Source organism: Bombina bombina, chromosome 4, assembly GCF_027579735.1.
Source record: "Bombina bombina isolate aBomBom1 chromosome 4, aBomBom1.pri, whole genome shotgun sequence".
Classification (NCBI taxonomy): Eukaryota; Metazoa; Chordata; class Amphibia; order Anura; family Bombinatoridae; genus Bombina; species Bombina bombina.
In genome coordinates this window covers 761,630,229-761,658,197 of record NC_069502.1, presented here as the reverse complement: position 1 = coordinate 761,658,197, position 27,969 = coordinate 761,630,229, and the positions used below count along the sequence as shown (strand labels likewise).

General features: G+C 34.4%; 1 protein-coding gene across 1 annotated transcript; it reads right to left on the bottom strand.

Moving 5' to 3' along the window:
- Positions 1 to 27,969, bottom strand: LOC128656901 (T-box transcription factor T-like). Its single transcript, XM_053711071.1, has 8 exons — positions 27,645 to 27,969; positions 19,812 to 20,076; positions 7,721 to 7,855; positions 6,070 to 6,131; positions 5,898 to 5,959; positions 4,634 to 4,807; positions 2,759 to 2,891; positions 1 to 1,253 (listed from the first exon to the last, which is right to left on the bottom strand). The coding sequence occupies exons 1-8, from the start codon at positions 27,842 to 27,844 to the stop codon at positions 989 to 991; spliced, it is 1,296 nt and encodes a 431-aa protein (XP_053567046.1). The 5' UTR covers positions 27,845 to 27,969; the 3' UTR covers positions 1 to 988.

The window sequence follows — 27,969 nt, the reverse complement described above, 5'->3', positions numbered from 1 at the left end:
CATATTTAATTTGTAATTTATTTAACTTACATTATTTTAAATACATGGGATTCTATACAATTATGAAAAATAGTTCATAGGCAGTGCCCTTGTTAGTATAAAATAAGTACAATTACAGTAAAATGATTTACCTTTTTTTCTCGATGTAGCTTCAATTACTTATCCATTTTGCTACACAAGTGTTTATACTAGTAAACTATCAAAAAACATTTAGCTGTTTATGCAATTGTACAAATATCACAGCATGTGCATCTATAATAAATAGCTCTAAGCAGGTTGCCATGAACGTATTTGATGATGTATATATGCCTTTGATTTGTGTTAACAATATTTAAATTATTAACATCATCTGGCTTTATTTGCATCATGAGTTGACTTGAACTTATATTTTGCAGGTTATCATAAAATTAAGTTAAACTAGTGAAAAAACATCACAAACATTATTTACATTATATAATCTATGTTGAAATTAACTTTATGGGGTCTATTTAACAAGGTCCGAATGGCCCCTGTTCCCGTGCGAGCCTTCAGGCTCGCCGGAAACAGGAGTTAAGAAGTAGCGGTCTTAACTTATTCACCGCCTCTGAAGCGGCATATAGCAATCTGATTGACACTCCCTGCTAGCGGCTGATTGGCCGGGAATCTGCAGGGGGCGGCATTGCACCAGCAGTTCACCAGAACTGCTAGTGCAATGATAAATGCCGACAGCATACGCTGTCGGCATTTATAGATGTGCGGCAGACATGGTTCGCTATAGCGGATCATGTCCGTCCGCACAATGATAAATGGACCCCCCCATGTGTTTAATTATTTGAGTGGCCTGTTTCTATTCTTCAAACCAAAATGTGTCACTCATATTTTCTCTGTAGACATTAGATATCATCTGACATTTTCCACTTGAGGATCATGAATGGTTATCTGGTCATATTGTCCTTTTCTTAAATGTTTCCATTTCCATAAGTCAATTGTCATTATAAAAATAATTGTTTTACAAGGAAGGTGGTGTAACTGATGCCCATGCTGGTGCTAGTCTGTCATGACCTGAGACATCATACTGGTTATCTTCTAGCTCGGTGGTCCCACCTTCATAAAGAGGTGATCCCAATGAGGGTGAAGGGACAAGTTGATTATACGGTGTATAATGGGTTGTAGAGCTTCTTAAGTATGGAGTTCCAAGTCCATTAGCAAGCCCACTGGTCTGAGACAAGGGTGTGAGTGTACTGTTGCTTACAGACCACAAGCTTGGATATTGACTGTAAAGAGAACAGAAAGTATGAAGGAAACATTATGGTAACTTTGACTCCCTTAACATAATCTGTTTTAGAATATATAATAGTTGAGAAATTAAAAGTTGCTATTATATTTTATTAATGAACATAGCATTAATTTGTAAAAATAAATATAAATCACAACTACACCTTAATGCTGTAATTAATTATATGCTAAATTCAGGTCAATTTGTCCCTCAACTTTCACCACCTTGGGATTTAGTCTCATTTCTATGGGAATCTGGGAGTCTCAAATATATCTAGGCCAATGAGCTTCATTCTCACTGACCTGAATTTATTTACTCTAGCCCAATTGTAATGAATATTGGAGAAATTAAATGGAAACACACAATTTATAGTTATGTTTTATCCAAAAAATACTTTCTTGTTTGAAATGGAAGATTACTAGACACAACAAAAATGAGAGATATTTGAGTATATACTGTGGAATTTATATGACTATTGCATGTAAATGCTGGAAATGGCATTACTAATATATTAAATTTTCTATTGCCAACCCACAGATATATTAAAAGCTTAATAAGCGACACTAAACTCTAAATTAAACTTTCTTTGTTCCGATAGACATAGCATGTATTTTTAAGAAAATTTCCAATTTGCTTCTATTATGAAATTGTACAGTCTTTTTATATGCACCCTTTCTGAGAAACCAGCTATTACTGAGCATGTGCAAGAGTTCACATTATATACATATAGGAGTCTGTAATTGGCTGATGGCGATCACATGATACAGTAAATTTTGAATTTTTTCACAAAAAAAACTACTGCTCATTTAAAATTCAGAGTAAGTGCTATTGCATTGTATTTTTATTGTGCACTTTTTGATTATGCACTTCTACAGTATTTAGGGCTATATTATGAGTGGAGTACTAACATGTACGCACATGCGAAAAGGGGCTTATAGCAGGTGTTTACGTCAGTTGGATTTGTTGTTCCAAGTTATTATTATTATCGGCTATTTGTAGAGCGCCAACAGATTCCGCAGCGCTATGTTGAAAGTAAACTCGATAACTTGCCCGCAACTGAAGTTAACATGCGCGGGGCTAGCACAGCCTAAGAGCTCTGTTCAACTGTGTCACAAAACACATCTAAAATACATTACAAAATACACTTACACTCATAATAACACCATCTAATAAAAAATTATTGCATAAAAAAAGCTATAAGGGCTCAAAGATATGAGGTCTCAGGTGTTAGGAAAAAAAGGCAGGCAGTGGGCTTTCAACTTAATACAAGCACAACCCGACGCATGCAAAAAGCTTACTTCTAGTGCAGTTAATGCTCAGGGGGGGGACTTTAATTAACACTCCTCTTGTAATCGTGCCCTTAATGGTCAAGAAGACCAATGGATGCTGAACTGAGTTTATATAACACAATGCATTTGGTTTGGTAATGAGATGGCTCCCTTTAATAACTTATCTATATTGCCTAATAAGAATGTTTTAACAACGGCAAGTATTATGACATACCAAGAGCTGGATGGAGAACTGTTTGGGTGGTTTATTGATAGCATATTGTTATGTGTTTGCATCTGTAACCCAGACCAATGATCATTTGACTGGAAGACAGGGAGACAGGGGGATGAATTATCACTGTAGCTTGCTGTAAGAAAAAAAATAACAGATGGAAAATAAAATTAAGAAAGATTATACAAATCCATTTTTACAACTGTAATATTAAAAAGGCACAGTTAATTATTATATTATTTCCAATTTATTTACATGGGAAAGTTTAAAGGGACACTGAACCCAATTTTTTTCTATCGTGATTCAGATAGAGCATGCAATTTTAAGCAACTTTGTAATTTACTCCTATTATCAAATTCTTTTCATTCTCTTGGTATCTTTATATGAAATGCATTTTTGGTGAACACACTGTGTTGTTCTTGCTGATTGGTGGGTAAATTCACCTACCAATAAACAAGTGCTTTCCATGGTTCTGAACCAAAAAAATAGCTTAGATGCCTTCTTTTTCAAATAAAGAAAGCAAGAGAACGAAGAAAAATTGATAATAGGAGTAAATTAGAAAGTTGTTTAAAATTGCATGCTCTATATGAATCACGAAAGAAAAAATTTGGGTTCAGTGTCCCTTTAAACATTTACAGAGAATACTTTCTGCATTGAATGCATTTTCTTAACTCTATAAACCCCACATTTGATTGCAGCAGTACTGATATATCTTTGCAAGAATCATATAGTCATCTGTAACCTGATCCGTACTGCTCCACTCTATTGGATGCAGTACATGCATTTCACCACTAGTGGGCAACATGTGGCTTTGAGACAAAATGCTTTCTTTGAGGGCTTCCCTCTATGATCCCTATCCACAATACATTAACACTCATCTGCTTGCCCCCTTTCTTTCACTCTCTCACATTTCAAAAGCAACATGCACCCATTTTGGAGAAGTGGCGCCTACATATATGACTCCTGTAATTAAACTGATTGCCTTTCACTGGCATATTGTTATTTTTATGACAGAAACTTTCTGTGTTGGATAATGAATCCAGGATGCTTAGTTGATCTTTGCAGCAGTAATGATTGAGTATAAAATAGTTGTTATATGCTATTTAATTGTATAATAGAAGATTTGAGCGTTAATAAGACATAATAATATGCTGGTAAATTATTACATATCACCTTTGTAATTCAAACATTAGCATAGATTTTGCATATAACATGCATTAGAATATAAGATGCTGGTACAAATGATAAAGTAAGAAGTTAATAAATGTACTTGTGCTTTCCCCAGTAAGAGGGCTACTGAAGACCACAGTGGAATATAAAAAGGCAGTATATACAGTATATATATATATATATATATATATATATATATATATATATATATATATATATATATATATATAATATATACAGTATATATATATATATAAAATATGTGTGTGTGTATATATATATATATATATATAAAATATGTGTGTGTGTATATATATATATATAAAATATGTGTGTGTGTATATATATATATATATATATATAAAATATGTGTGTGTGTATATATATATATATAAAATATGTGTGTGTGTATATATATATATATATATATATATATATATATATATATATATATATATATATATATATAAATATATATGAAGTGTAATATGCCAAACATAAAATAAATTAAAACCCATTTTTAAATATGATTTTTATTAAGTAACTTACATTGTCTAATATCGTAATTGACTAGATGTGGTATGAGATTCAAGATATAATTCTGTTGATACCAATATTAAAAATATGTCACTTAATATTACAATGATTTCACATACATTTAATTGTTAATTCTAATATTGGGACTCTTTAATTGAATTATATACTTACGTGGAGAATTATTTCTGTGGGAATATGGGTTAGGGTAAGGCGATGACCGGTGGTTTCTTAAGGTAGTATATCTCTCACATCCATGTGATGTAGAAAGGGTTAAAGGGGCTCCAAACTGAGAATGATGATTTGCAGAAGAACATAGTGAGGTTCCAGGGATTAACCAACTACTCACTATAAGAATAATAATAAAAAAATTAATGTAAAGACAATAGCAGCATTATTCAGAAATAAGTATATATATATATTTATAAAGATTAAACCATTCCTAATCATGAGGATATAGTGAGCAACATCTCATAATATGATATTATCTTCTCTAGAAATTTAGACATTACTAGCCTTTATGCTAACTGATAATATTAAAATAACCAAAGAGAAAACCTGATCCTAGATTTTTTCAGTTCATTGCTTATCAAATGTTCTACAGTTTAGTTTTACTGCATGATGACTTAGTTGATGTTAAAAAATGTTTTATTGACTTTTAATTAATATAGCTTTTCCTATTCAGATAATTTATAAATAAATTGGTATATTTTTTAAAGGCCCTAAAAAGAGGCCCATAGACCTGTTATAAAATAGAAAAATTAGGTTTATATTATGTTGTTATGTTTTCTCTTGTTTTCCCCCTCTTTGATACAAATGCCTTGTGGTGGTTTATTGTATACATGCTATGCCTTGTATTATATTTTATTGCTTTGTGATATTGCATATGTATATCAAAACCTCAATAAAAAATTGTTAAAAAAAAATAAAAATCTGATAATATCCCTTACTCTAACGTCTTGGCATTTTCTCAGTCTTGGGGGTCAATTTACTAATGTGCGAGCGGACATGATACAAATTAGCGTATCATGTCTGCTGCACATCGATAAATGCCGACATTTATCATTGCACCAGCAGTTCTTGTGAACTGCTGGTGCAATACCGCCCCCTGCAGATTCGCGGCGAATTGGCCGCTAACAGGGGGTGTCAATCAACCCGATCGTATCCGATCGGGTTGATTTCTGTCCGCCGCCTCAGAGCAGGCTGAGAGGCTATGGAGCAGCGGTCTTTAGATTGCTGCTTCATAACGTCCGTACGGAGCTTGATAAATTGACCCCTTGGCCTCTAAGTAATACGTGTATTGGTGATATTCCTTATTTTGTCTGCTTATTCCTATGTGCCTTATCTGATATTCTTTCTAATGAGTCATGTACCACAAAATGGAAACTTCCTTTATATTCCACTGTACCTATATTCAGTAAAATAAGGAGTTACTTACATTGTGAGTAACCGTTTTGTTGATTATTCTCAACTTCATCCATAAAGTCCTTATGGTCAGTCCTGTCAAGCATAAATGTGGTCAGAAACTGATTATATGAGGTAAAGGATACATTTATAATGCAACAAGGAAAACTAAATACTTATTGTAGTCATACAAATATTACTATTACCTTTCTTTGGCATCAAGAAATGCTTTGGCAAATGGATTGTGCTTGATTTTAAGAGCAGTTATCTGAAATAAAATGATATTTTAATTAATAAACTTTATTTTTTTAAATACTTTATTTTTCAGTAAAGCTCATGACATCAACATTATCACATACATCCATTACAGTTGCATGTGTAGTAGTTACAGTCTTGTATTATACAATAACTAAGATTCTTGTACCTTGCATTATACATGAAATAGTGTGTCAACAACATTATTAGCTCTACATTTTATTTTTACTTTTCCTAACTAAAATTATTTAAATTAAAGGGACATGAAACCCAAAAATTTTCTTTCAGAATTCAGATAGAGAACACAATTTTAAACAACTTTCCAATTTACTGCTATTATTTAATTAGCTTCCTTCTCTTGTTATCCTTTGATGAGTTTTTTTTTTTTATCTAGGCAAGCTCAGGAGCAGCAGATAACCTAGGTTCTAGCTGTTGATTGGTGGCTGCATATATATATCGATTGTCATTGGCTCACCCTTGTGTGCATTGCTGCTCCTTCAACAAATAATACAGAGAATGAAAGAAATTAGATAATAGACGTAAATTAGGAAGTTTTTTAAAATTGTGTTCTCTATCTGAATCGTGAAAGAAAATATTTTTGGGTCCCTTTAATTATAACTTAATCAAACTTACTCAAACCTAGACACTCTCCTAAGACACATACCGACAATCTAGTATCTCTACTATTCCAAATTGTATCTTCGTTCCTATGGCTTTTGTTGCACCAACAGTCTTTGCATGTCATTAAAATGCCCATTTTCCTCTTAAATTCTCCTCTAGAATATACATTGAGGATGTGTAAGGAGCTACAATATATAATATTTCTGATCCTGTCCTGATAGAGATAATGTAAACACTTGCCATTTTTTTAAAACAACACGTGATTCTGTTTTTAACATTTCCCTTGACATCTGCCTGTTCTATCAGAGGCTGTTGGTACAAGGATCTTTTTAGTTTTGCTATGGTATCAATTAATAAACTTTTTAGGGGATTCTACTCTACGGCAATGCATTTTAGAAGTGTACTTCATATTTATAAGTTGTGGGTTTTTTTAAGTCCTAATAAAAGTAAAAATCCTACCAATCTTAAAGAACTTTTACACATTTTTAATTATGTAGAATGATTTTCCATAAATAATAAAAAGGCATTTCTGTTAAATAAAAAAAAATGCAGTGCATAGTTATATAAAGATGCACAGATCTCCTGGTTAAAAGAAAAAAATGTTTTTGGGATAATTCTATTTCCCTTTATTTATTCTGGTGCCAACATAGAGGTGTGGATTTTCATAAGTTGGTGTTATCTAGAGGTATAGCTTCTCAGAAGTGCTGTAGCCATAAACGTACGTAACCTTCTCATGAGTAATGAAATTCTTCTCAGATGATGACTTAATTTCATTGTTTGCTTAGTTTTATAATCTAGTTATTTCCATTGGGCATTTATACATTGAAATTCCCTTACAAAAATAATCTAACTAGTAAATATGGAAGATGTTATTTGCTCATGTTGATCCAGAACATAATTAATGTCTGCATATGATACACTATTTCTATTTAATTCAAATGTAATAACTTACAGTCACTACAAGGAAATTAAGTTTTATACCTCTTCATTCTGGTAAGCTGTCACCGCGATGAATTGTGTTTCTGGGAAAGAATGACTGGTGATCATTTTTTGGGGCCCTCCAACTCTCACTATATGAATTCTTGGCTCATATTTGTGCAATGAGTTCAACATAATCTGTAAAGAAAGAAAGATTTTTACACAGTGCAGTGAATAATATGGGTTTTTCATTTAACATATTAACAATACAAGCATTCAGTTATATATGACAGCATGATAAAAAAATATAAATTGTATACCATTTTTATTTCACCCTGCAATTGACTTTATGAAATGTATTGTAAAAAATCAACTATTTTTGTGTACAACCTACATGGTATATCACAATAAAGAAACACCCTTTATGTATGGTTAGTTGATTCAAGTTATGTATTAAAACACTAACATTATAATCTTAATATCTTTTTCTTTTGACTCAAACCTAGAATTAATTTTATGATGACTTTTTAACCAGCAGGGTTTTTTTTGCAAATATTATGCACATTTCAGAAGGATGTCTATAGGGAAAATCACCACTTAATATAATTTTAATTTATGGATTTTACAGAATTAATTTATAAAAAAAAAGAACGACTCTAAAATCATTCAAGCAGTTATCAGAAAAATGAGAAAGCATCTGCAAATAGTCACTAGCACTTCAGCACCTCAAAAGATATTCTATTACAAAATAATCACTCAGTCAAATACTTAGTAATATAGGTAGTTTTATTTTATTTAATGTATTTATAAGTGACTTGTGTCATTCCAAAATAGCTGAACTTAATCTAAATAAGCATATTTCTTTCATGTAATTAGCAAGAGTCCATGAGCTAGTGACGTATGGGATATACATTCCTACCAGGAGGGGCAAAGTTTCCCAAACCTCAAAATGCCTATAAATACACCCCTCACCACACCCACAAATCAGTTTTACAAACTTTGCCTCCGATGGAGGTGGTGAAGTAAGTTTGTGCTAGATTCTACGTTGATATGCGCTCCGCAGCAAGTTGGAGCCCGGTTTTCCTCTCAGCGTGCAGTGAATGTCAGAGGGATGTGAGGAGAGTATTGCCTATTTGAATGCAGTGATCTCCTTCTACGGGGTCTATTTCATAGGTTCTCTGTTATCGGTCGTAGAGATTCATCTCTTACCTCCCTTTTCAGATCGACGATATACTCTTATATATACCATTACCTCTGCTGATTCTCGTTTCAGTACTGGTTTGGCTTTCTACAAACATGTAGATGAGTGTCCTGGGGTAAGTAAATCTTATTTTCTGTGACACTCTAAGCTATGGTTGGGCACTTTGTTTATAAAGTTCTAAATATATGTATTCAAACATTTATTTGCCTTGACTCAGAATGTTCAACTTTCCTTATTTTCAGACAGTCAGTTTCATATTTGGGATAATGCATTTGATTTAATCATTTTTTCTTACCTTCAAAAATTTGACTCTTCCCTGTGGGCTGTTAGGCTCGCAGGGGCTGAAAATGCTTCATTTTATTGCGTCATTCTTGGCGCGGACTTTTTTGGCGCAAAAAATGTGTTTCCGTTTCCGGCATCATACGTGTCGCCGGAAGTTGCGTCATTTTTTACGTTATTTTGCGCCAAAAATGTCGGCGTTCCGGATGTGGCGTCATTTTGGCGCCAAAAAGCATTTAGGCGCCAAATAATGTGGGCGTCTTATAGGCGCGAAAAATATGGGCGTCGCTTTTGTCTCCACATTATTTAAGTCTCATTTTTCATTGCTTCTGGTTGCTAGAAGCTTGTTCTTTGGCATTTTTTCCCATTCCTGAAACTGTCATTTAAGGAATTTGATCAATTTTGCTTTATATATATGTTGTTTTTTTCTCTTACATATTGCAAGATGTCTCACGTTGCATCTGAGTCAGAAGATACTACAGGAAAATCGCTGTCTAGTGCTGGATCTACCAAAGCTAAGTGTATCTGCTGTAAACTTTTGGTAGCTATTCCTCCAGCTGTTGTTTGTATTGATTGTCATGACAAACTTGTTAAAGCAGATAATATTTCCTTTAGTAAAGTACCATTGCCTGTTGAAGTTCCTTCAACATCTAAGGTGCAGAATGTTCCTGATAATATAAGAGATTTTGTTTCTGAATCCATAAAGAAGGCTATGTCTGTTATTTCTCCTTCTAGTAAACGTAAAAAATCTTTTAAAACTTCTCTCCCTACAGATGAATTTTTAAATGAACATCATCATTCTGATTCTGATGACTCTTCTGGTTCAGAGGATTCTGTCTCAGAGGTTGATGCTGATAAATCTTCATATTTATTTAAAATGGAATTTATTCGTTCTTTACTTAAAGAAGTACTAATTGCTTTAGAAATAGAGGATTCTGGTCCTCTTGATACTAATTCTAAACGTTTGGATAAGGTATTTAAAGCTCCTGTGGTTATTCCAGAAGTTTTTCCTGTTCCTAATGCTATTTCTGCAGTAATTTCCAAAGAATGGGATAAATTGGGTAATTCATTTACTCCTTCTAAACGTTTTAAGCGATTATATCCTGTGCCGTCTGACAGATTAGAATTTTGGGACAAAATCCCTAAAGTTGATGGGGCTATTTCTACCCTTGCTAAACGTACTACTATTCCTACGTCAGATGGTACTTCGTTTAAGGATCCTTTAGATAGGAAAATTGAATCCTTTCTAAGAAAAGCTTATCTGTGTTCAGGTAATCTTCTTAGACCTGCTATATCTTTGGCTGATGTTGCTGCAGCTTCAACTTTCTGGTTGGAAACTTTAGCGCAACAAGTAACACATCATGATTCTCATGATATTATTATTCTTCTACAGCATGCTAATAATTTTATCTGTGATGCCATTTTTGATATTATCAGAGTTGATGTCAGGTTTATGTCTCTAGCTATTTTAGCTAGAAGAGCTTTATGGCTTAAAACTTGGAATGCTGATATGGCTTCTAAATCAACTTTACTTTCCATTTCTTTCCAGGGTAACAAATTATTTGGTTCTCAGTTGGATTCCATTATTTCAACTGTTACTGGTGGGAAAGGAACTTTTTTACCACAGGATAAAAAATCTAAAGGTAAAAGCAGGGCTAATAATCGTTTTCGTTCCTTTCGTTTCAACAAAGAACCAAAGCCTGATCCTTCATCCTCAGGAGCAGTTTCAGTTTGGAAACCATCTCCAGTCTGGAATAAATCCAAGCCAGCTAGAAAGGCAAAGCCTGCTTCTAAGTCCACATGAAGGTGCGGCCCTCATTCCAGCTCAGCTGGTAGGGGGCAGGTTACGTTTTTTCAAGGAAATTTGGATCAATTCTGTTCACAATCTTTGGATTCAGAGCATTGTTTCAGAAGGGTACAGAATTGGTTTCAAGATGAGACCTCCTGCAAAGAGATTTTTTCTTTCCCGTGTCCCAGTAAATCCAGTAAAAGCTCAAGCATTTCTGAAATGTGTTTCAGATCTAGAGTTGACTGGAGTAATTATGCCAGTTCCAGTTCCGGAACAGGGGATGGGGTTTTATTCAAATCTCTTCATTGTACCAAAGAAGGAGAATTCCTTCAGACCAGTTCTGGATCTAAAAAATATTGAATCGTTATGTAAGAATACCAACGTTCAAGATGGTAACTGTAAGGACTATCTTGCCTTTTGTTCAGCAAGGGAATTATATGTCCACAATAGATTTACAGGATGCATATCTGCATATTCCGATTCATCGAGATCATTATCAGTTCCTGAGATTCTCTTTTCTGGACAAGCATTACCAGTTTGTGGCTCTGCCGTTTGGCCTAGCTACAGCTCCAAGAATTTTTACAAAGGTTCTCGGTGCCCTTCTGTCTGTAATCAGAGAACAGGGTATTGTGGTATTTCCTTATTTGGACGATATCTTGGTACTTGCTCAGTCTTTACATTTAGCAGAATCTCATACGAATCGACTTGTGTTGTTTCTTCAAGATCATGGTTGGAGGATCAATTTACCAAAAAGTTCTTTGATTCCTCAGACAAGGGTAACCTTTCTGGGTTTCCAGATGGATTCAGTGTCCATGACTCTGTCTTTAACAGACAAGAGACGTCTAAAATTGATTGCAGCTTGTCGAAACCTTCAGTCACAATCATTCCCTTCGGTAGCCTTATGCATGGAAATTCTAGGTCTTATGACTGCTGCATCGGACGCGATCCCCTTTGCTCGTTTTCACATGCGACCTCTTCAGCTCTGTATGCTGAAGCAATGGTGCAAGGATTACACGAAGATATCTCAATTAATATCTTTAAAACCGATTGTTCGACACTCTCTAACATGGTGGACAGATCACCATCGTTTAATTCAGGGGGCTTCTTTTGTGCTTCCGACCTGGACTGTAATTTCAACAGATGCAAGTCTCACAGGTTGGGGAGCTGTGTGGGGATCTCTGATGGCACAAGGAGTTTGGGAATCTCAGGAGGTGAGATTACCGATCAATATTTTGGAACTCCGTGCAATTTTCAGAGCTCTTCAGTTTTGGCCTCTTCTGAAGAGAGAATCGTTCATTTGTTTTCAGACAGACAATGTCACAACTGTGGCATACATCAATCATCAAGGAGGGACTCACAGTCCTCTGGCTATGAAAGAAGTATCTCGAATTTTGGTTTGGGCGGAATCCAGCTCCTGTCTAATCTCTGCGGTTCATATCCCAGGTATAGACAATTGGGAAGCGGATTATCTCAGTCGCCAAACGTTGCATCCGGGCGAATGGTCTCTTCACCCAGAGGTATTTCTTCAGATTGTTCAAATGTGGGAACTTCCAGAAATAGATCTGATGGCGTCCCATCTAAACAAGAAACTTCCCAGGTATCTGTCCAGATCCCGGGATCCTCAGGCGGAGGCAGTGGATGCATTATCACTTCCTTGGAAGTATCATCCTGCCTATATCTTTCCGCCTCTAGTTCTTCTTCCAAGAGTAATCTCCAAGATTCTGAAGGAATGCTCGTTTGTTCTGCTGGTAGCTCCGGCATGGCCTCACAGGTTTTGGTATGCGGATCTTGTCCGGATGGCCTCTTGCCAACCGTGGACTCTTCCGTTAAGACCAGACCTTCTGTCACAAGGTCCTTTTTTCCATCAGGATCTGAAATCCTTAAATTTAAAGGTATGGAGATTGAACGCTTGATTCTTGGTCAAAGAGGTTTCTCTGACTCTGTGATTAATACTATGTTACAGGCTCGTAAATCTGTATCTCGAGAGATATATTATAGAGTCTGGAAGACTTATATTTCTTGGTGTCTTTCTCATCATTTTTCTTGGCATTCTTTTAGAATACCGAGAATTTTACAGTTTCTTCAGGATGGTTTAGATAAGGGTTTGTCCGCAAGTTCTTTGAAAGGACAAATCTCTGCTCTTTCTGTTCTTTTTCACAGAAAGATTGCTATTCTTCCTGATATTCATTGTTTTGTACAAGCTTTGGTTCGTATAAAACCTGTTATTAAGTCAATTTCTCCTCCTTGGAGTTTGAATTTGGTTCTGGGAGCTCTTCAAGCTCCTCCGTTTGAACCTATGCATTCATTGGACATTAAATTACTTTCTTGGAAAGTTTTGTTCCTTTTGGCCATCTCTTCTGCCAGAAGAGTTTCTGAATTATCTGCTCTTTCTTGTGAGTCTCCTTTTCTGATTTTTCATCAGGATAAGGCGGTGTTGCGAACTTCTTTTGAATTTTTACCTAAAGTTGTGAATTCCAACAACATTAGTAGAGAAATTGTGGTTCCTTCATTATGTCCTAATCCTAAGAATTCTAAGGAGAAATCGTTGCATTCTTTGGATGTTGTTAGAGCTTTGAAATATTATGTTGAAGCTACGAAATCTTTCCGTAAGACTTCTAGTTTATTTGTTATCTTTTCCGGTTCTAGAAAAGGCCAGAAAGCTTCTGCCATTTCTTTGGCATCTTGGTTGAAATCTTTAATTCATCTTGCCTATGTTGAGTCGGGTAAAACTCCGCCTCAAAGAATTACAGCTCATTCTACTAGGTCAGTTTCTACTTCCTGGGCGTTTAGGAATGAAGCTTCGGTTGACCAGATTTGCAAAGCAGCAACTTGGTCCTCTTTGCATACTTTTACTAAATTCTACCATTTTGATGTATTTTCTTCTTCTGAAGCAGTTTTTGGTAGAAAAGTACTTCAGGCAGCGGTTTCAGTTTGAATCTTCTGCTTATGTTTTTCGTTAAACTTTATTTTTGGGTGTGGATTATTTTCAGCAGGAATTGGCTGTCTTTATTTTATCCCTCCCTCTCTAGTGACTCTTGTGTGGAAAGATCTACATCTTGGGTAGTCATTATCCCATACATCACTAGCTCATGGACTCTTGCTAATTACATGAAAGAAAACATAATTTATGTAAGAACTTACCTGATAAATTCATTTCTTTCATATTAGCAAGAGTCCATGAGGCCCGCCCTTTTTTTGTGGTGGTTATGATTTTTGTATAAAGCACAATTATTCCAATTCCTTATTTTATATGCTTTCGCACTTTTTTATCACCCCACTTCTTGGCTATTCGTTAAACTGAATTGTGGGTGTGGTGAGGGGTGTATTTATAGGCATTTTGAGGTTTGGGAAACTTTGCCCCTCCTGGTAGGAATGTATATCCCATACGTCACTAGCTCATGGACTCTTGCTAATATGAAAGAAATGAATTTATCAGGTAAGTTCTTACATAAATTATGTTTTTTATATGATTTAATAAGAAGTAACAGTTAGCTACGTGCTTAGTAATATAATTTAAACCTATATTCTGATGATATATCACAGACAGGAAAAGCATATTGGTATATTTGTAATGTTGCATTGCTATTAAAGTTTGTTACCATGACATTTAGTTTGTGCAGTGGAATGGAGAATATAGTTTGCAAACTAAGCAGACAATATATTGAACTTTTAACATAAGTAAAAAATAAAGTGAAAGCTACGTAACATAATATTTATGAAAATGTTGACCATGCAAGAATCTGGGTTACTTAATTGTTTCTGACCTCCACACATGTATAGACCATAGTCAAGTGTATCATTTAACATGCCTTGACAGTTTTAAACCTCTCAATGTTTATCAAGGAAATCCATGTATAAAATTTTGGATTCAAATTATGAATATACCTGTATATATATATATATATATATATATATATATATATATATATATATATATATATATATATATATATATATATATATAATTATGTATGAAGAACATTTTTAAAGTTTCAGGAAAAAACTTGAAAGATACAGTAGCCTTTTGTATCTGTTTGTATATGTTAAAGGGCCATAATACCCAAATGTTGAAACACTTGAAAGTGATGCAGTATAGCTGTAAAAAGCTGACTAGAAAATATCACCTGAACATCTCTATGTAAAAAAGAAAGATATTTTACCTCAAAAGTTTCTCAGTAGCCACATCCCATTGCAAAGGATTTCTAAGCAGCATATCAGTATGTCTGTCCCGGGTCAGCGGAATGGGCGAGCTTACATGCACTCTCATCTTATTTCCCTATTCAGTTTAAAGGAAGTTTGCTACGAAATCTCATGAGAGTTAAGTGAAATCTCATGAGATCACAGTAAAAGAGTTCATGACCTCAGCAATGCTGATGCTGATTGCCTGCTGTTCATGTCTTCATTTCTTTATTTTTTTATCTGAAGCTTGGAGCTGTTGAGTATAATTTTTTTACACAGAACTTACTCTGCTGAGCTGAGGAGATTGTGAGATAAAATATCTTCCTTTTTTACATAGAGATACTCAGGTGATATTTTCCTGTCAGCTTTTTACAGTTATACTGCATCAGTTTCAAGTGATTTAGCATATGAGTATTATGTCCCTTTAACTCTCGTTTTCTTCTTGGATATTGGATATGAAATTCATTGCAGCAATATATGGCAATCAAATGCTCTAATCATATGCAGGCTGAGGTGATTTTTGAATAAAACATCCCAATCTATTTGAAGAACTGCCATTTAAATGAGTAAAATTGTTTGAATTATATGTAGGATAAAAGAGAAAAACAAAAAAAACGATAAGAAACAGAGATTCTATTGGCTTTTAAGAGATTTTCAAAGGGATTTCACAGACACTCACTTACTTAAAGAACCACTCAATGCAGTAGAATTACATAATTAACAAGTTCATATTAAAAAGACAATGCAATAACACGTGAATTTCAAATAAGCAAATTTATTTTTTTCTCCCATTTTGCCCTTTTTTCTCCCATAGTTTGTGCACATGCTCAGTAGGATCTTTTTCCCCAAAAAGTGTGAATATAAAAAGACGGTGAAAAATTTGATAATGGAAGTAAATTGGAAAGTGTCTTTAAACTGCATGCCCTTTCGGAATAATACAAGTTTATTTTGACTTGAGTCTCCCTTTAAAATATACACAATCAAAGAAAACATGAAACACAATAGCTAATTGATTTAGGGCCAGATAATGACTGGAGCAGGTGTTGAAACCACTAGAAGTATTTTTTTTTTTTTGCGTTTATAGATTTGCACTCGTATTACGAGTTGAAAGTAAAATGTTTGCACTTTTGCATTCAAAAAGCCTTGGTAACAAATGTACTTTGAGAAATCGCAAACACAAAATTGGATTCTACCATAGACTTCAATGGTGCCGAAAAAGTTGAAAAAAATTTAACACCCACAAGTCGTGCAAACACGATCACAGTTATTTAAAAGTGCAACATAAGAAGATAATAGTGAATATTGCATAATCCAATGTTCTGCACATATCAGAATATATTCTATTTATATATTTAAGATATATTTAAATATATATATATATATATATATATATATAATGGATTTTTGCACAAATATATATACATGATTATATATTGATATATATAGATATATACAAATATCTATTTAAAAATACATTGAACATTTTTTGCTATGTGCTGAACATTGGAGTGTATGATATTTACAGTAGATACACCGTATAACACTTTATTAAATATGAATATTGCATAAATATGATTTTACATGTTTTCATCTACTTGACTGAAAAGGGCTGCAATGCACTTATGAATATGTACTGTATATATATATATATATATATATATATATATATTTATATATTTATACAAGCTCTTTAGGTTTAGCACTCTCAATTTATCTTCCAGGGTGCACAGCATCAACTTTAGACAATACCGGAAAAAAGCAGGCACTCTCCGTTTGAATTCACAAACTTTTTTTACTGTGTAACCAGTGACGTTTCGGGGTTTCACAGTAAAAAAAGTTTGTGAATTCAAACGGAGAGTGCCTGCTTTTTTCCGGTATTATATATATTTATATATATATGTACAAATGTATTTATGTGTTAATATGTAAATTTATATAACCAGAGCTAATCATTCTAGCATAAATAGCAATTGCGCTCACATGCTCGCATTTATTTCAACTTGTAATACAAGCGGAATTTAACTTGCGTGCAAATGGCTACAAAAGTTTGATAGCGACCGATAGCGCTCCACTTGTAATCTAGCCCATATGGGCATATTTATCAATGTGCGAGTGGACATGATACGTTGTCGGCATTTATCATTGCACCAGCAGTACTTGTGAACTGCTGGTGCAATGCCACCCCCTGTAGATGCGTGGCCAATTGACCTCTAGCAGGGAGTGTCAATCAACCCGGTTGCCTCGGAGCAGCGGTCTTTAGAAGCCTGGAAGCTCGCCGGAAACAAGGGGCATCAAGCTCTGGAACTTGATAAATATGCCCCTTAGTGTTGACTTCACAGTGTATTTGAATGTAAGTTGTTTTTTTTTACTAAAAAAAAAAAAAAAAGGACTCAACTTTTGTTTTGAGCAGCATTTCTGACTTAAAGGGACAGTCTAGGCCAAAATAAACTTTCATGATTCAGATAGGGCATGCAATTTTAAACAATTTTCCAATTTACTTTTATCACCAATTTTGCTTTGTTCTCTTGGTATTCTTAGTTGAAAGCTTAACCTAGGAGGTTCATATGCTAATTTCTTAGACCTTGAAGCCCACCTCTTTCAGATTGCATTTTAACAGTTTTTCACCACTAGAGGGTGTTAGTTCACGTATTTCATATAGATAACACTGTGCTCGTGCAAGAGAAGTTATCTGGGAGCAGGCACTGATTGGCTAGACTGCAAGTCTGTCAAAAGAACTGAAAAAAGGGCAGTTTGCAGAGGCTTAGATACAAGATAATCACAGAGGTTAAAAGTATATTAATATAACTGTGTTGGTTATGCAAAACTGGGGAATGGGTAATAAAGGGATTATCTATCTTTTAAAACAATAAAAATTATGGTGTAGACTGTCCCTTTAAAAGCAAAAGGTCAAAATTTTAACTTTCATGATTAAGACAGAGCATGCAATAATTAAAAAAAAAGACTTTTCAATTTAGTTCTCTTGGAATACATTTTTTAAAAGCATACAAAGGTAGACTTACAAGTCGCAATCCACTACTGGCAGTTGGTTGGCAATTGGTGACTACACACAAATGCTTCTTATCATTGCCTCACCAGATGTATCCAGTTGGGTTCCAGTAGTGCATTGCTGCACCTCATGCAGGTTCTACATTCATAGTCATATGCAAGAAAAAAGTGCAATAATAAAATGCTGTAACAGAGCATGTTCCCTTTGCCTTTTGTTGTACCTTTAAGTCCAATGTTAATGTTTTTGTGCCTGCTTAATTCATATTAAAGGGCCACTCAACCCAAAATCTTTCTTTCATGATTCAGATAGAGAATACAAATTTAAACAACATTACAATTTACTTCTATTATTTATTTTGCTTCATTTTTTAGATATCCTTAGTTGAAGACAAAGCCAATCACACAAGGCTACTATGTGCAGCAACCAATCAGCAGCTACTGAGCATATCTAGATATGCTTTTCAGCAAAGAATATCAAGAGAATAAAACAAATTTGATAATATAAGTAAATGTGAAAGATGTTTAAAATTGCATTCTCTTTCTAAATCATGAAAGAAAAAATTTGGGTTTCATGGCCCTTTATGACATAAAACCCAAATTTTTTCTTTCATGATTCGGATAGAGCATACGATTTTAAACTACTTTTCAATTTACTTTTATTATTACATTTTCTTCATGTTGTTGTTATCCTTTGTTGAAAAGCAGGAAGGGAAGTTCAGGAGTGTGCACGTGTTTCTGCAACACTATGTGGCAGCAGTTTTGCAACAATGTTATAAATTAACAGGAGCACTAGATGGCAGCATTTCCTGTCATGTAGTACTCCAAACATGTGCACGCTACCTACCTAGGTATCTCTTTAACAAGGAATAGCAAGAGAACGAAGCAAAGTCGATAATAGAAGTAAACTGGAAACATTTTTAAAACTTTTATTCACTATCTGAATCATGTCCCTTTAATATATATAAATGCATCCTAGTTTAATAAAAAAATGTTTACTAAAAAAACAGGTTTAAACTATAAAACTTGCACACTTAAATGAGGAAATCACAAGCTTAAAGGGACAGTCTACACTAGAATTGTTATTGTTGTAAAATATAGATAATCCCTTTATTTCCCATTACCAGTTTTGCATAACCAACACTGTTATATGAATACACTTTTTACCTCTGTGATTATCTTGTATCTAAGCCTCTGCACACTGCCCCTTATCTCAGTTCTTTTGACAGACTTACATTTTAGCCAATCAGTGCTGGCTCATAGGAACTCCATGTGCGTGACCACAGTATTATCTATATGAAATACATGAACTAACACCCTCTAGTGGTGAAAAACTGTAAAAATGCCCTGAGCTAAGAGGCGGCCTTCAAGGTCTTAGAAATTAGCATATGAACCTCCTAGATTTAGCTTTGAACTAAGAATACAAAGAGAACAAAGCAAAATTGGTGATAGAAGTAAATTGGAAAATTGTTTAAAATTTCATGCCCTATCTGAATAATGAAAGTTTGTTTTGGACTAGACTGTCCCTTTTATTTATTATTTAGTAGGAGTAAATTGTCATCCTTTGATTATATCAGTTGATATGTTGATCATTATATTGAATTTTTAATTAATATATTTGTTGAGGTATATCATTTTTGGAAGATTTCAAAATATATTTAAAATAACACATAATTCATTTTTTGCCTATATAGGATTGTTACCTGTCCTTCTCCATTCATTTTGTTGGTGAGTTTGACCTTGCTGAAGGAAACAGGTGCTTTCATCCAGTGGGCTCCAAAGTTGGGGGAGTCCGGATGGATATAAACACAGCTTGGAGCCTGAGGTTCAGGCTTACCCCCTGGTACCCATTCTCCATTAACATATTTCCAACGGTTGTTATCAGCGGTCACAAAATCCATGAGGAACGAGTACATAGCATTGGGATCCAAACCAGTGACATTTATTTTTAGCACAGGAAACATTCTCCTACAATAAAGTCAGACACTTGTTAAAATAATAAACATTCAAGTTTTGAGAATAAATTAGGCACTGCAGATAATCTGAAGCCCAAATTTAAAAATGTTGGTAAAAAAACATGTATATAAAACGTAAAAACATTATTTATATTTTAAATGAATCAAATATTCTTGGATGCAACAGTTTTGTTATTTAAGTATGAGAGTGTATTAAAAAAATTATAAGTAGTTCATGTATAATAAAAAAAGAGAAAATATAAAGAATATAATTAAGTGATACAGCTTAACCCATGATCCAGTAAGAAAAGTTCTGTGAGAAAAAGTTGATGGTCTTCTTATGAAAGTGGGGAATTTTTAACAAAATTTTAATATTTTATCTATGTTGCAGCTAAAGTCAGATATCAGGTAATTCTAGGATTACCCGGGTAAAACTGACATTACCCAATGGCTGTGGGTAAAACCAGATGTAAGATCATACATCAGGCTTTACCAGGGTAATCCTAGGATTACCCAAACGCATCTGGATAAAGCTAATCACAGCACTATTTTCGTCCTTTGAAGACAATAGTTCTTGCAAATCACTGCATAAAACATATACTGTATATACGATGCACTGTAATTCCCCATCTTTACTATCTTTTTTTCCCTCCATCTGGGGGTTCAAGGGTGGCAAAGCACCCCTTGTAAATCTCATTCCCCAAGGTTCACTTGGGGTGGATGACAGAGGATTGTCAACCCCCTGTCACGCCGCTCCCTTGCACCACTATTCCCCTCTCAAGCCGGATCCTTTGAAGTTCTCCTTGGCATGAATCGGCGCCTATGTAAGTACCAGCATAACTTACATTAACTGCCCAAGTATAGGTGTTATGGTGTGTGCTCCTGGATGCTTTATTACTTGAATTGCCGGATTGCCTTATTATTGCTGAACTCTGCCTGTCTGACTACTCTGCCTGCTTAACCCTTGAATTGCCAGATTGCCTTACCATTGCTGAACTTTGCCTGTCTGACTACTCTGCCTGGTTTACCCTTGAACTACTAAACTGCTGGATTACCTTTTGTTGCGGACCTCTGCCTGTTCCTGACCATTCTATTGGTTTACCCCTGAACTGCTATACTACTGGATTGGCTTTCTGTTGCTGTGAAGGACTACCCTGTCTACCATGAGTACTGCTTGCCTCATTTCTTACACTCACTTTGTTCTGGGATATTTCCTTATCCTTCCACTTGACGCCAGGATAAGAAGACTACTGGCCAAGTTTGGTCTGATAGTAAAATATCCCCGGAGCATTACACCCCCCAGGCAGAGGCAAAAAATTGTTTAGATAAGCTTTATCCTGAAGAGTTTAGGTAATGCTGGATTACCTGGTTAAAGCCCGATGTATGATCTTAGATCAGGCTTTACCCACAGCCGCTGGGGTAATGTTAGTTTTATCTGGGTAATCCTAGGATTACCCGGATAGCTTACTTTATCTGTAACATATATATTCACCAAGGTTCACTTGGGGTGGATGCCAGAGGATCAGCAGGGTGCCTTCCTTGAACCCCCCCCCCCCCCCCAGATGGAGGCAAAAGAAATAGTGTACATGGGGGAATTACAGTTCATCTGGCTTTACCCACAGCCGAGTGGGTAATGTCCATTTTTTTTACCCAGGTAATCCTAGGATTACCAGATTTATTACTTTACCTGTAACATATATATATATATATATATATATATATATATATATGACATTGCTAATTTACATAAAATATTACAATATTACACAGAGAAAACCCAGCACTCACTTACAAGCTCTCAGCTAAGATTTAAAAGCAAAAATGGAAAAGTTAGTCACCGCATCTGGCCAAATGGGACAAGCCCAGTTACCTCGTCAAGGTCCTTTCCAATACCTGGGACCCTAAAACAGCCACACAATGCAAGCTTTCAAATCCAAACAAACTGGGAACAAGGGAAGGGTGCACAGGCATATGTAATCACCCTAGACATATACAAAACACGGAAGGGAACTGCACTCTCATACCGGCCGGGGAAAAAACATGACCCTGCAACATGCTCAGCCCTGGGTGCCACTGGCACTTACAGGAAGCTGTGCTGTCCCCAGAGTCACAGGCAGTTAACCCCAGTCAGTTCTGGGTACAAGAACCATAGGGAAAATTACAAAACAAATTAATACAACACACAGAGAAAACCCAGCACTCACTTACAAGCTCTCAGCTAAGATTTAAAAGCAAAAAAGGTTTTATATATATATATATATATATATATATATATATATATAAAATTCAAGTCAGGAAGGCACTCTCCGTTACAAACTTTCACTTTAATAAAGCGGTAAACGTTTTCGGGGTCTCCCCCGTCCTCAGACCAACAAAAAACATAGAAACACATGCAGGAGCCCAGCTGTTTGGAGGTACACGGTGGAGGGTAGGTTTGCCACCTCAGCCATGTTTTCCTGGACAATTATGAGTTACACATGCTGCAGGGTGTGCAGGGAGGAACATGTATTGTGTTTCTGGACAGCACTATATTCCTCCCTGCACACCCTGCAGCATGTGTAATTTATAAGTGTTCTGTATTTTAAGGGACGGGTGACAACCCTAGTGGAGGGGTCTGTATATATGGGGGAGTGTTTCTATGTTTTTTGTTGGTCTGAGGACGGGGGAGACCCCGAAAATGTTAACCGCTTTATTAAAGTGAAAGTTTGTAACAGTGAGTGCCCTCCTGCAGTGGCGTCACTAGGGTTGGTGTCACCCGGTGCGGTAAGTCATGGTGTCACCCCCCCCCCAGAAAGCAGACAAACACAAAAACACAGGCAAACACACATACAAACACTCAGACACACTTAAAAACATACTCAGATGCACACACAAACACTCGGAAACACACTCAGACACACACACAAAAACACACACACAAAAACACTGAGACACACAAAAACTCAGGCACACACATACAAAATATGTAAACTGCACTGCATTAATTATGAAGCTCATGCCTAGAGCTGCTCCCTGGCTCAGCAGAACATCAAATGAAAGATAAACAGAGCACTCTAAAATAAATCACTGAAGAAAAGATTTAGCCGCGCAAACTATGAAAATTCTGCTCTCTGACTCTGTTCTAAGCCTGTCAGTGCACAGCCCTGGGCCGCATGTCACTGAGCAGTGAGCACAGATAGGCAGGCAGGTTTAGGCTAGCAGCACAACTTTGCAAGCCCCACGGCACACCCACAACATTCATAGTGAAATTGGGCAGGGGAGGAGCAAAGTACAAACAAGCAAAAGCCGCCGGGAAAACTATTTGTTGAAATTGCAGCACTGGCTCAAGGGGCAAAAAAATTGTGTGTCTACAACTTCCCAAGTCCCACTAATGTTCACAAATTCCAGCCTCTAATAAAATAATCTATGCATCTCAACATTGTATTTCTTTGAATTTCAATAAAATTTAAAAAAAAAAAAAAAAAAAAAAATTTTTTTTTTTTTTTTTTTTTGGTGTCACCCCCTGGAGGGTGTCACCCGGGTGCGGCCCGCCCCCCCCCGCCCCCCCCTAGTGACGCCACTGCCCTCCTGACTTAGAATTTTTTGTATGCAATACTTTTGAAGTGCACCCGGCAGTTGTACTCTGCAAGTGAGTGCTGGATCCCAGTTTTCTACTGTGTGTATATATATATATATATATATATATATATATATATATATATATATATATATATATATATATATATATAGGTAGGTAGAAAACTGTTTATACAAACTGCTTGGGATCAGTAAAGGTTTGGATTTTTGAATAGTTTAGATTGTGGAATATTTGCATCTTTAAAATGGGACGGTTTGGAGAGGAAATGGAACCAAGGGGCCGAATTTTCAATGTGTGTCCGACATGATACGCTTGTGCAATGCCGCCTCCTGCAGATTTGCGGCCGCTAGCAGAGGGTGTCAATCAGCCCGATCGTATTGGATCGGTTGATTGATGTACACAGCCTCGGAGGCAGCGGACCAGTTACGGAGCAGTGGTCTTAAGACCACTGCATCATAACTGCTGTTTCCGGCGAGCCTTCTGCACTTGACAAATCGGCCCCCAAGTGTTAACAACAATATCTTATGTCATTTAGGCAATATTTAAATGTTAAAATACAGATTATTCATGTAACTAAAGGTAGTTTTGTACAATTTTAATATTTTTTTGATGTACAGGCAGGAAAAATAGTAATTTTTTATATTTTTTCTTTAGTTTGGAGTTTAGAATATGTTTCGATATTTGGAATTCTGGATTTTGGGAATACATACTATACTGTATGTATATTGTATTGTTAGAGTTTTTATTTATATCATTTTTATTAAAAAGTCTTTGGTATGCATATATAACGATATATAGACATACATTTTTATGTTTTAAAAGCCATATATATTCACACGCTTTAGTATTTTTGCTGATAATTGTGATACCTTTTTTAACTTACTAATTACTTCCTTATAAATCCCAATATTTCCTAGTAATGAAAAAGTTACTGACATCTTGTTAAAAATATGGAAATTGTATGTAAGTAACTGTAAATATGAAACATATATTATTTTTCTAACAATATGTGCACTATTGATTTTTATAAGTAACCCATTATTTTTTTGTATGATAGTAATATTACTAAATTATATATAGTATATTATCAAAGACACACTGAATAAGTAACACATTTTGTTGTAGTATGAATTCAAAAATTATAAACCAAAGCAATAAAATGTAAAAAACAAAAAGGAAATATAAAACAGTTCAGCAGGATTTGCATTATCCAGCGTTTTAATCTAGCCAAGTGTTTCATCAGGCAATATAATACGTTTTAGGAAAAATATTTAATGTTTTATTAAAGGGGTATGAAACCCAAAATTTTGCTTTCATGATTCAGATAGGGATTACGATTTTAAACAACTTTTTAATTGACTTCTATTATCTAATTTGTTTCATTCCTTGGTATCATTTGTTGAAGGAGCAGCAATGCACTACTGGTTTCTAACTGAACACATGGGTGAGACAATGACAATCGGTATATATATGCAGTTACCAATCAGCAGCTAGAACCTAGGTTCTTTGCTACTCCTGAGCGTGCCGAGATAAGCCTTTCAGCAAAGGATAACAAGAGAATGAAGCAAACAAAAAATAGAAGTAAATTGGAAAGTTGTTGAAAATGTATTCTCTATCTGAATCATGAAAGAAAAATTTTAGGTTTCAATTAAATAGTCTCAAAAGAGTTCAGCATGAAATACATAAAACAATCCAGATCTACTGGGTTTTATATAGCTAATTACTTATAGATTGTTCTGTGTGTTATTAGCATTAGTAAAAATAAATACTTTTAATACAAACCTGTGTTTAATACAATTGTTGATTTTATTAAACGTTCTTAAATAATAAAAAAGCGAACAATTCATTCAAAAGCAATTCAAAACAGATTAAGGAAACATATTTGAATGAAAAATAACATAAATGCTGCTGAAGAACCATTTGTCAAAAATAAATGATGATCAATTGATAGTTTTTGACCTCATGACAGTGGCATAGGGCAACCAATAATACAATGTATATATATATATATATATATATATATATATATATATATTACTAGTGATTCACATTTACCAAATGTATTTAAACTGCACAATTATAGCGATAACTTGTCAAACTTGTTGGTGTTATCAGTAGCAGCGCCTTCATAGATTACAGTTACTTAATGTTACCATGTCAAATACTAAATGATGCAAAGTTCCAATGAAATACAATGAAACACATTACAAAGATAAATAAAAATACAAAAGTGTTTTTATGTAAATAAAAGTAAAACAGTATTATCTAAGAGTAAAGGTATCTAGCAAGCATCTAAATTCTGTATATAATGGTCAATAATTTTAATTTAAACAAAATCATAAAATGTATTTTTTTTATAATAAACAATAAAATAATAATAAACACAATAATTATTATTTTTTTAAATTTCCATATTTTTTAAGCATTTTAGCTCTAAATATAGGACTTAGAAATTGATATTGAATATGTGCATTTTAAAAAGCTATCTTCAAAAACATTTCATATTAAATGTTTACAACATAAATATGATGGTGAAATAATATATATATACATATATATATATATATATATATATATATATATATATATATAATTCAATTATAAGTTGACACATATTTCAGAGTTTGAGCGATATATACTGCCTTTTTGTATATTATAACACATGTATGGACAATTATTACAAATTACTGAGTTTTTCACTGTTTAATAATCTTTTTCATGAAATATTCTAACAGGGTGAAGTATATTCACTACATGCGAACAAGACAAGATATTCACTTTAAAATTAAAGCAAAAACAGTTTCTGGAATAAATTCAACATATTTTAAGAAGTATCTTTATGTGGTTTTTCTAAGGCTGAGCCACCTGGTATCCACCTGGCATTATGTATTTTAATTTTATTTAAAATCCATATGAATTGTACAGGGAAGCTTTGGTTATTAAATAAAGTGTTGTTTTGGTATAATGAGACTGGGTGTGCCGGGCTATGCTGGGGGAAGACATTTTATTATTCATTATAGCATTATGTTGATTTTTAATATATCTTATCATCCAGTATACAGTATAATACTACAGACACCTGGCCAAAAATCATTAGTCTTAGTTATATCTACAACATGTAAGCATCAATCACTGAACAATTGTCAGATAAATGTGGCTATTTATGAATGTGGATTGACAAGTGTGGTTAAATTTATTATTTAAAATGATGGCATTTTATCAAACTTTATTAAACAGAATCCATAGAATATCATACATAGTGGAGTAACTGCACTCTTTTCTTAATTTGATTTTTACTCCATTAATAAATAATATCCAGCCACTTTGTTAAAATTAATCTGAAACAAGTGTGTTTTTTTAAAGTTGCTACCAGTTAAATTTTATATTATACTATTGTACTCTTTGCTCACAGATTTAGACAAGTTTTACAATGTAATATTCCTACTACAAAATCATGTTTAGAAGCATATTGAAATACAACAAATAACCGGGGTATATAGAACAAATAACCAAGGCTATACAGAGCATGAAAACAATCATTTAAACAAATTAAAACAAAAAAAGTAAATTATATTTTTATATCAAGTGGGGGGAAAAGTCCAATTTTTAAAGCTGCAAATGTTCAAATTTGCATGTTTGCAATGTTTAAATGAAGGCTTTACAGTTTCCTTTTTTTTTTTTAGAATATTAAACAAAAATATTTACAACTAACAATAATTGTGTCCAGAAGATTTGCATCTTCAAAATGTATACAGTATAGTAAAAGTTTCACATAAAGTATTGACTATATAGGACAAAAGGACTTATGAAATAGCGATTACATGTGTCTAGAATATCAGACCGATTTATTTATTTTAAGAAAAGAATGAAAATCAATGCAATTATTAGTCATTGATAAATATGTTATGGCACTTTTGTTGATCGAAATTTTACAGTAGTTTAAACAATACGTTACATAACCCAGTATTACATTTTATATGTGTTCATTACTCATGTATGCCTACCTGCCATTTTTGGTGACAATCATTTCATTGGTGAGCTCTTTGAATCTCGTCCATAGATCAGTATCCTCCAAATTCACTTTGAGTTCCCTTTCTGTGGGATCTCCCTTCTCACTACCAGCTTGGAGTTCATTCTCCACAGCAGTAAGAAGATGATCCATTCTGCAAGGCAGACTCTTTACAATGTTCTCTGTGGTACTCATATTCTATTAACTAAAAACAACTAACTCTGAGAAGTTTCTCTGTAGCACTTGCAAGGACAATATGCAGCAAATCCAGAGGATGTCAATTCAATAAGGTTTCTTCAAAAACTAGAGGAGTTGTGATC

Excerpts from the sequence above, each read along its gene's own strand:
- LOC128656901 (XM_053711071.1), bottom strand. The coding sequence starts at position 27,844 with ATGAGTACCACAGAGAACATTGTAAAGAGTCTGCCTTGCAGAATGGAT. Across the intron at positions 4,808-5,897 it reads ACAAAACGGTTACTCACAAT|TGAGTAGTTGGTTAATCCCT; the intron begins GTAAGTAACTCC and ends TTATTCTTATAG. Across the intron at positions 2,892-4,633 it reads CCACAGAAATAATTCTCCAC|CAAGCTACAGTGATAATTCA; the intron begins GTAAGTATATAA and ends TTTTTCTTACAG.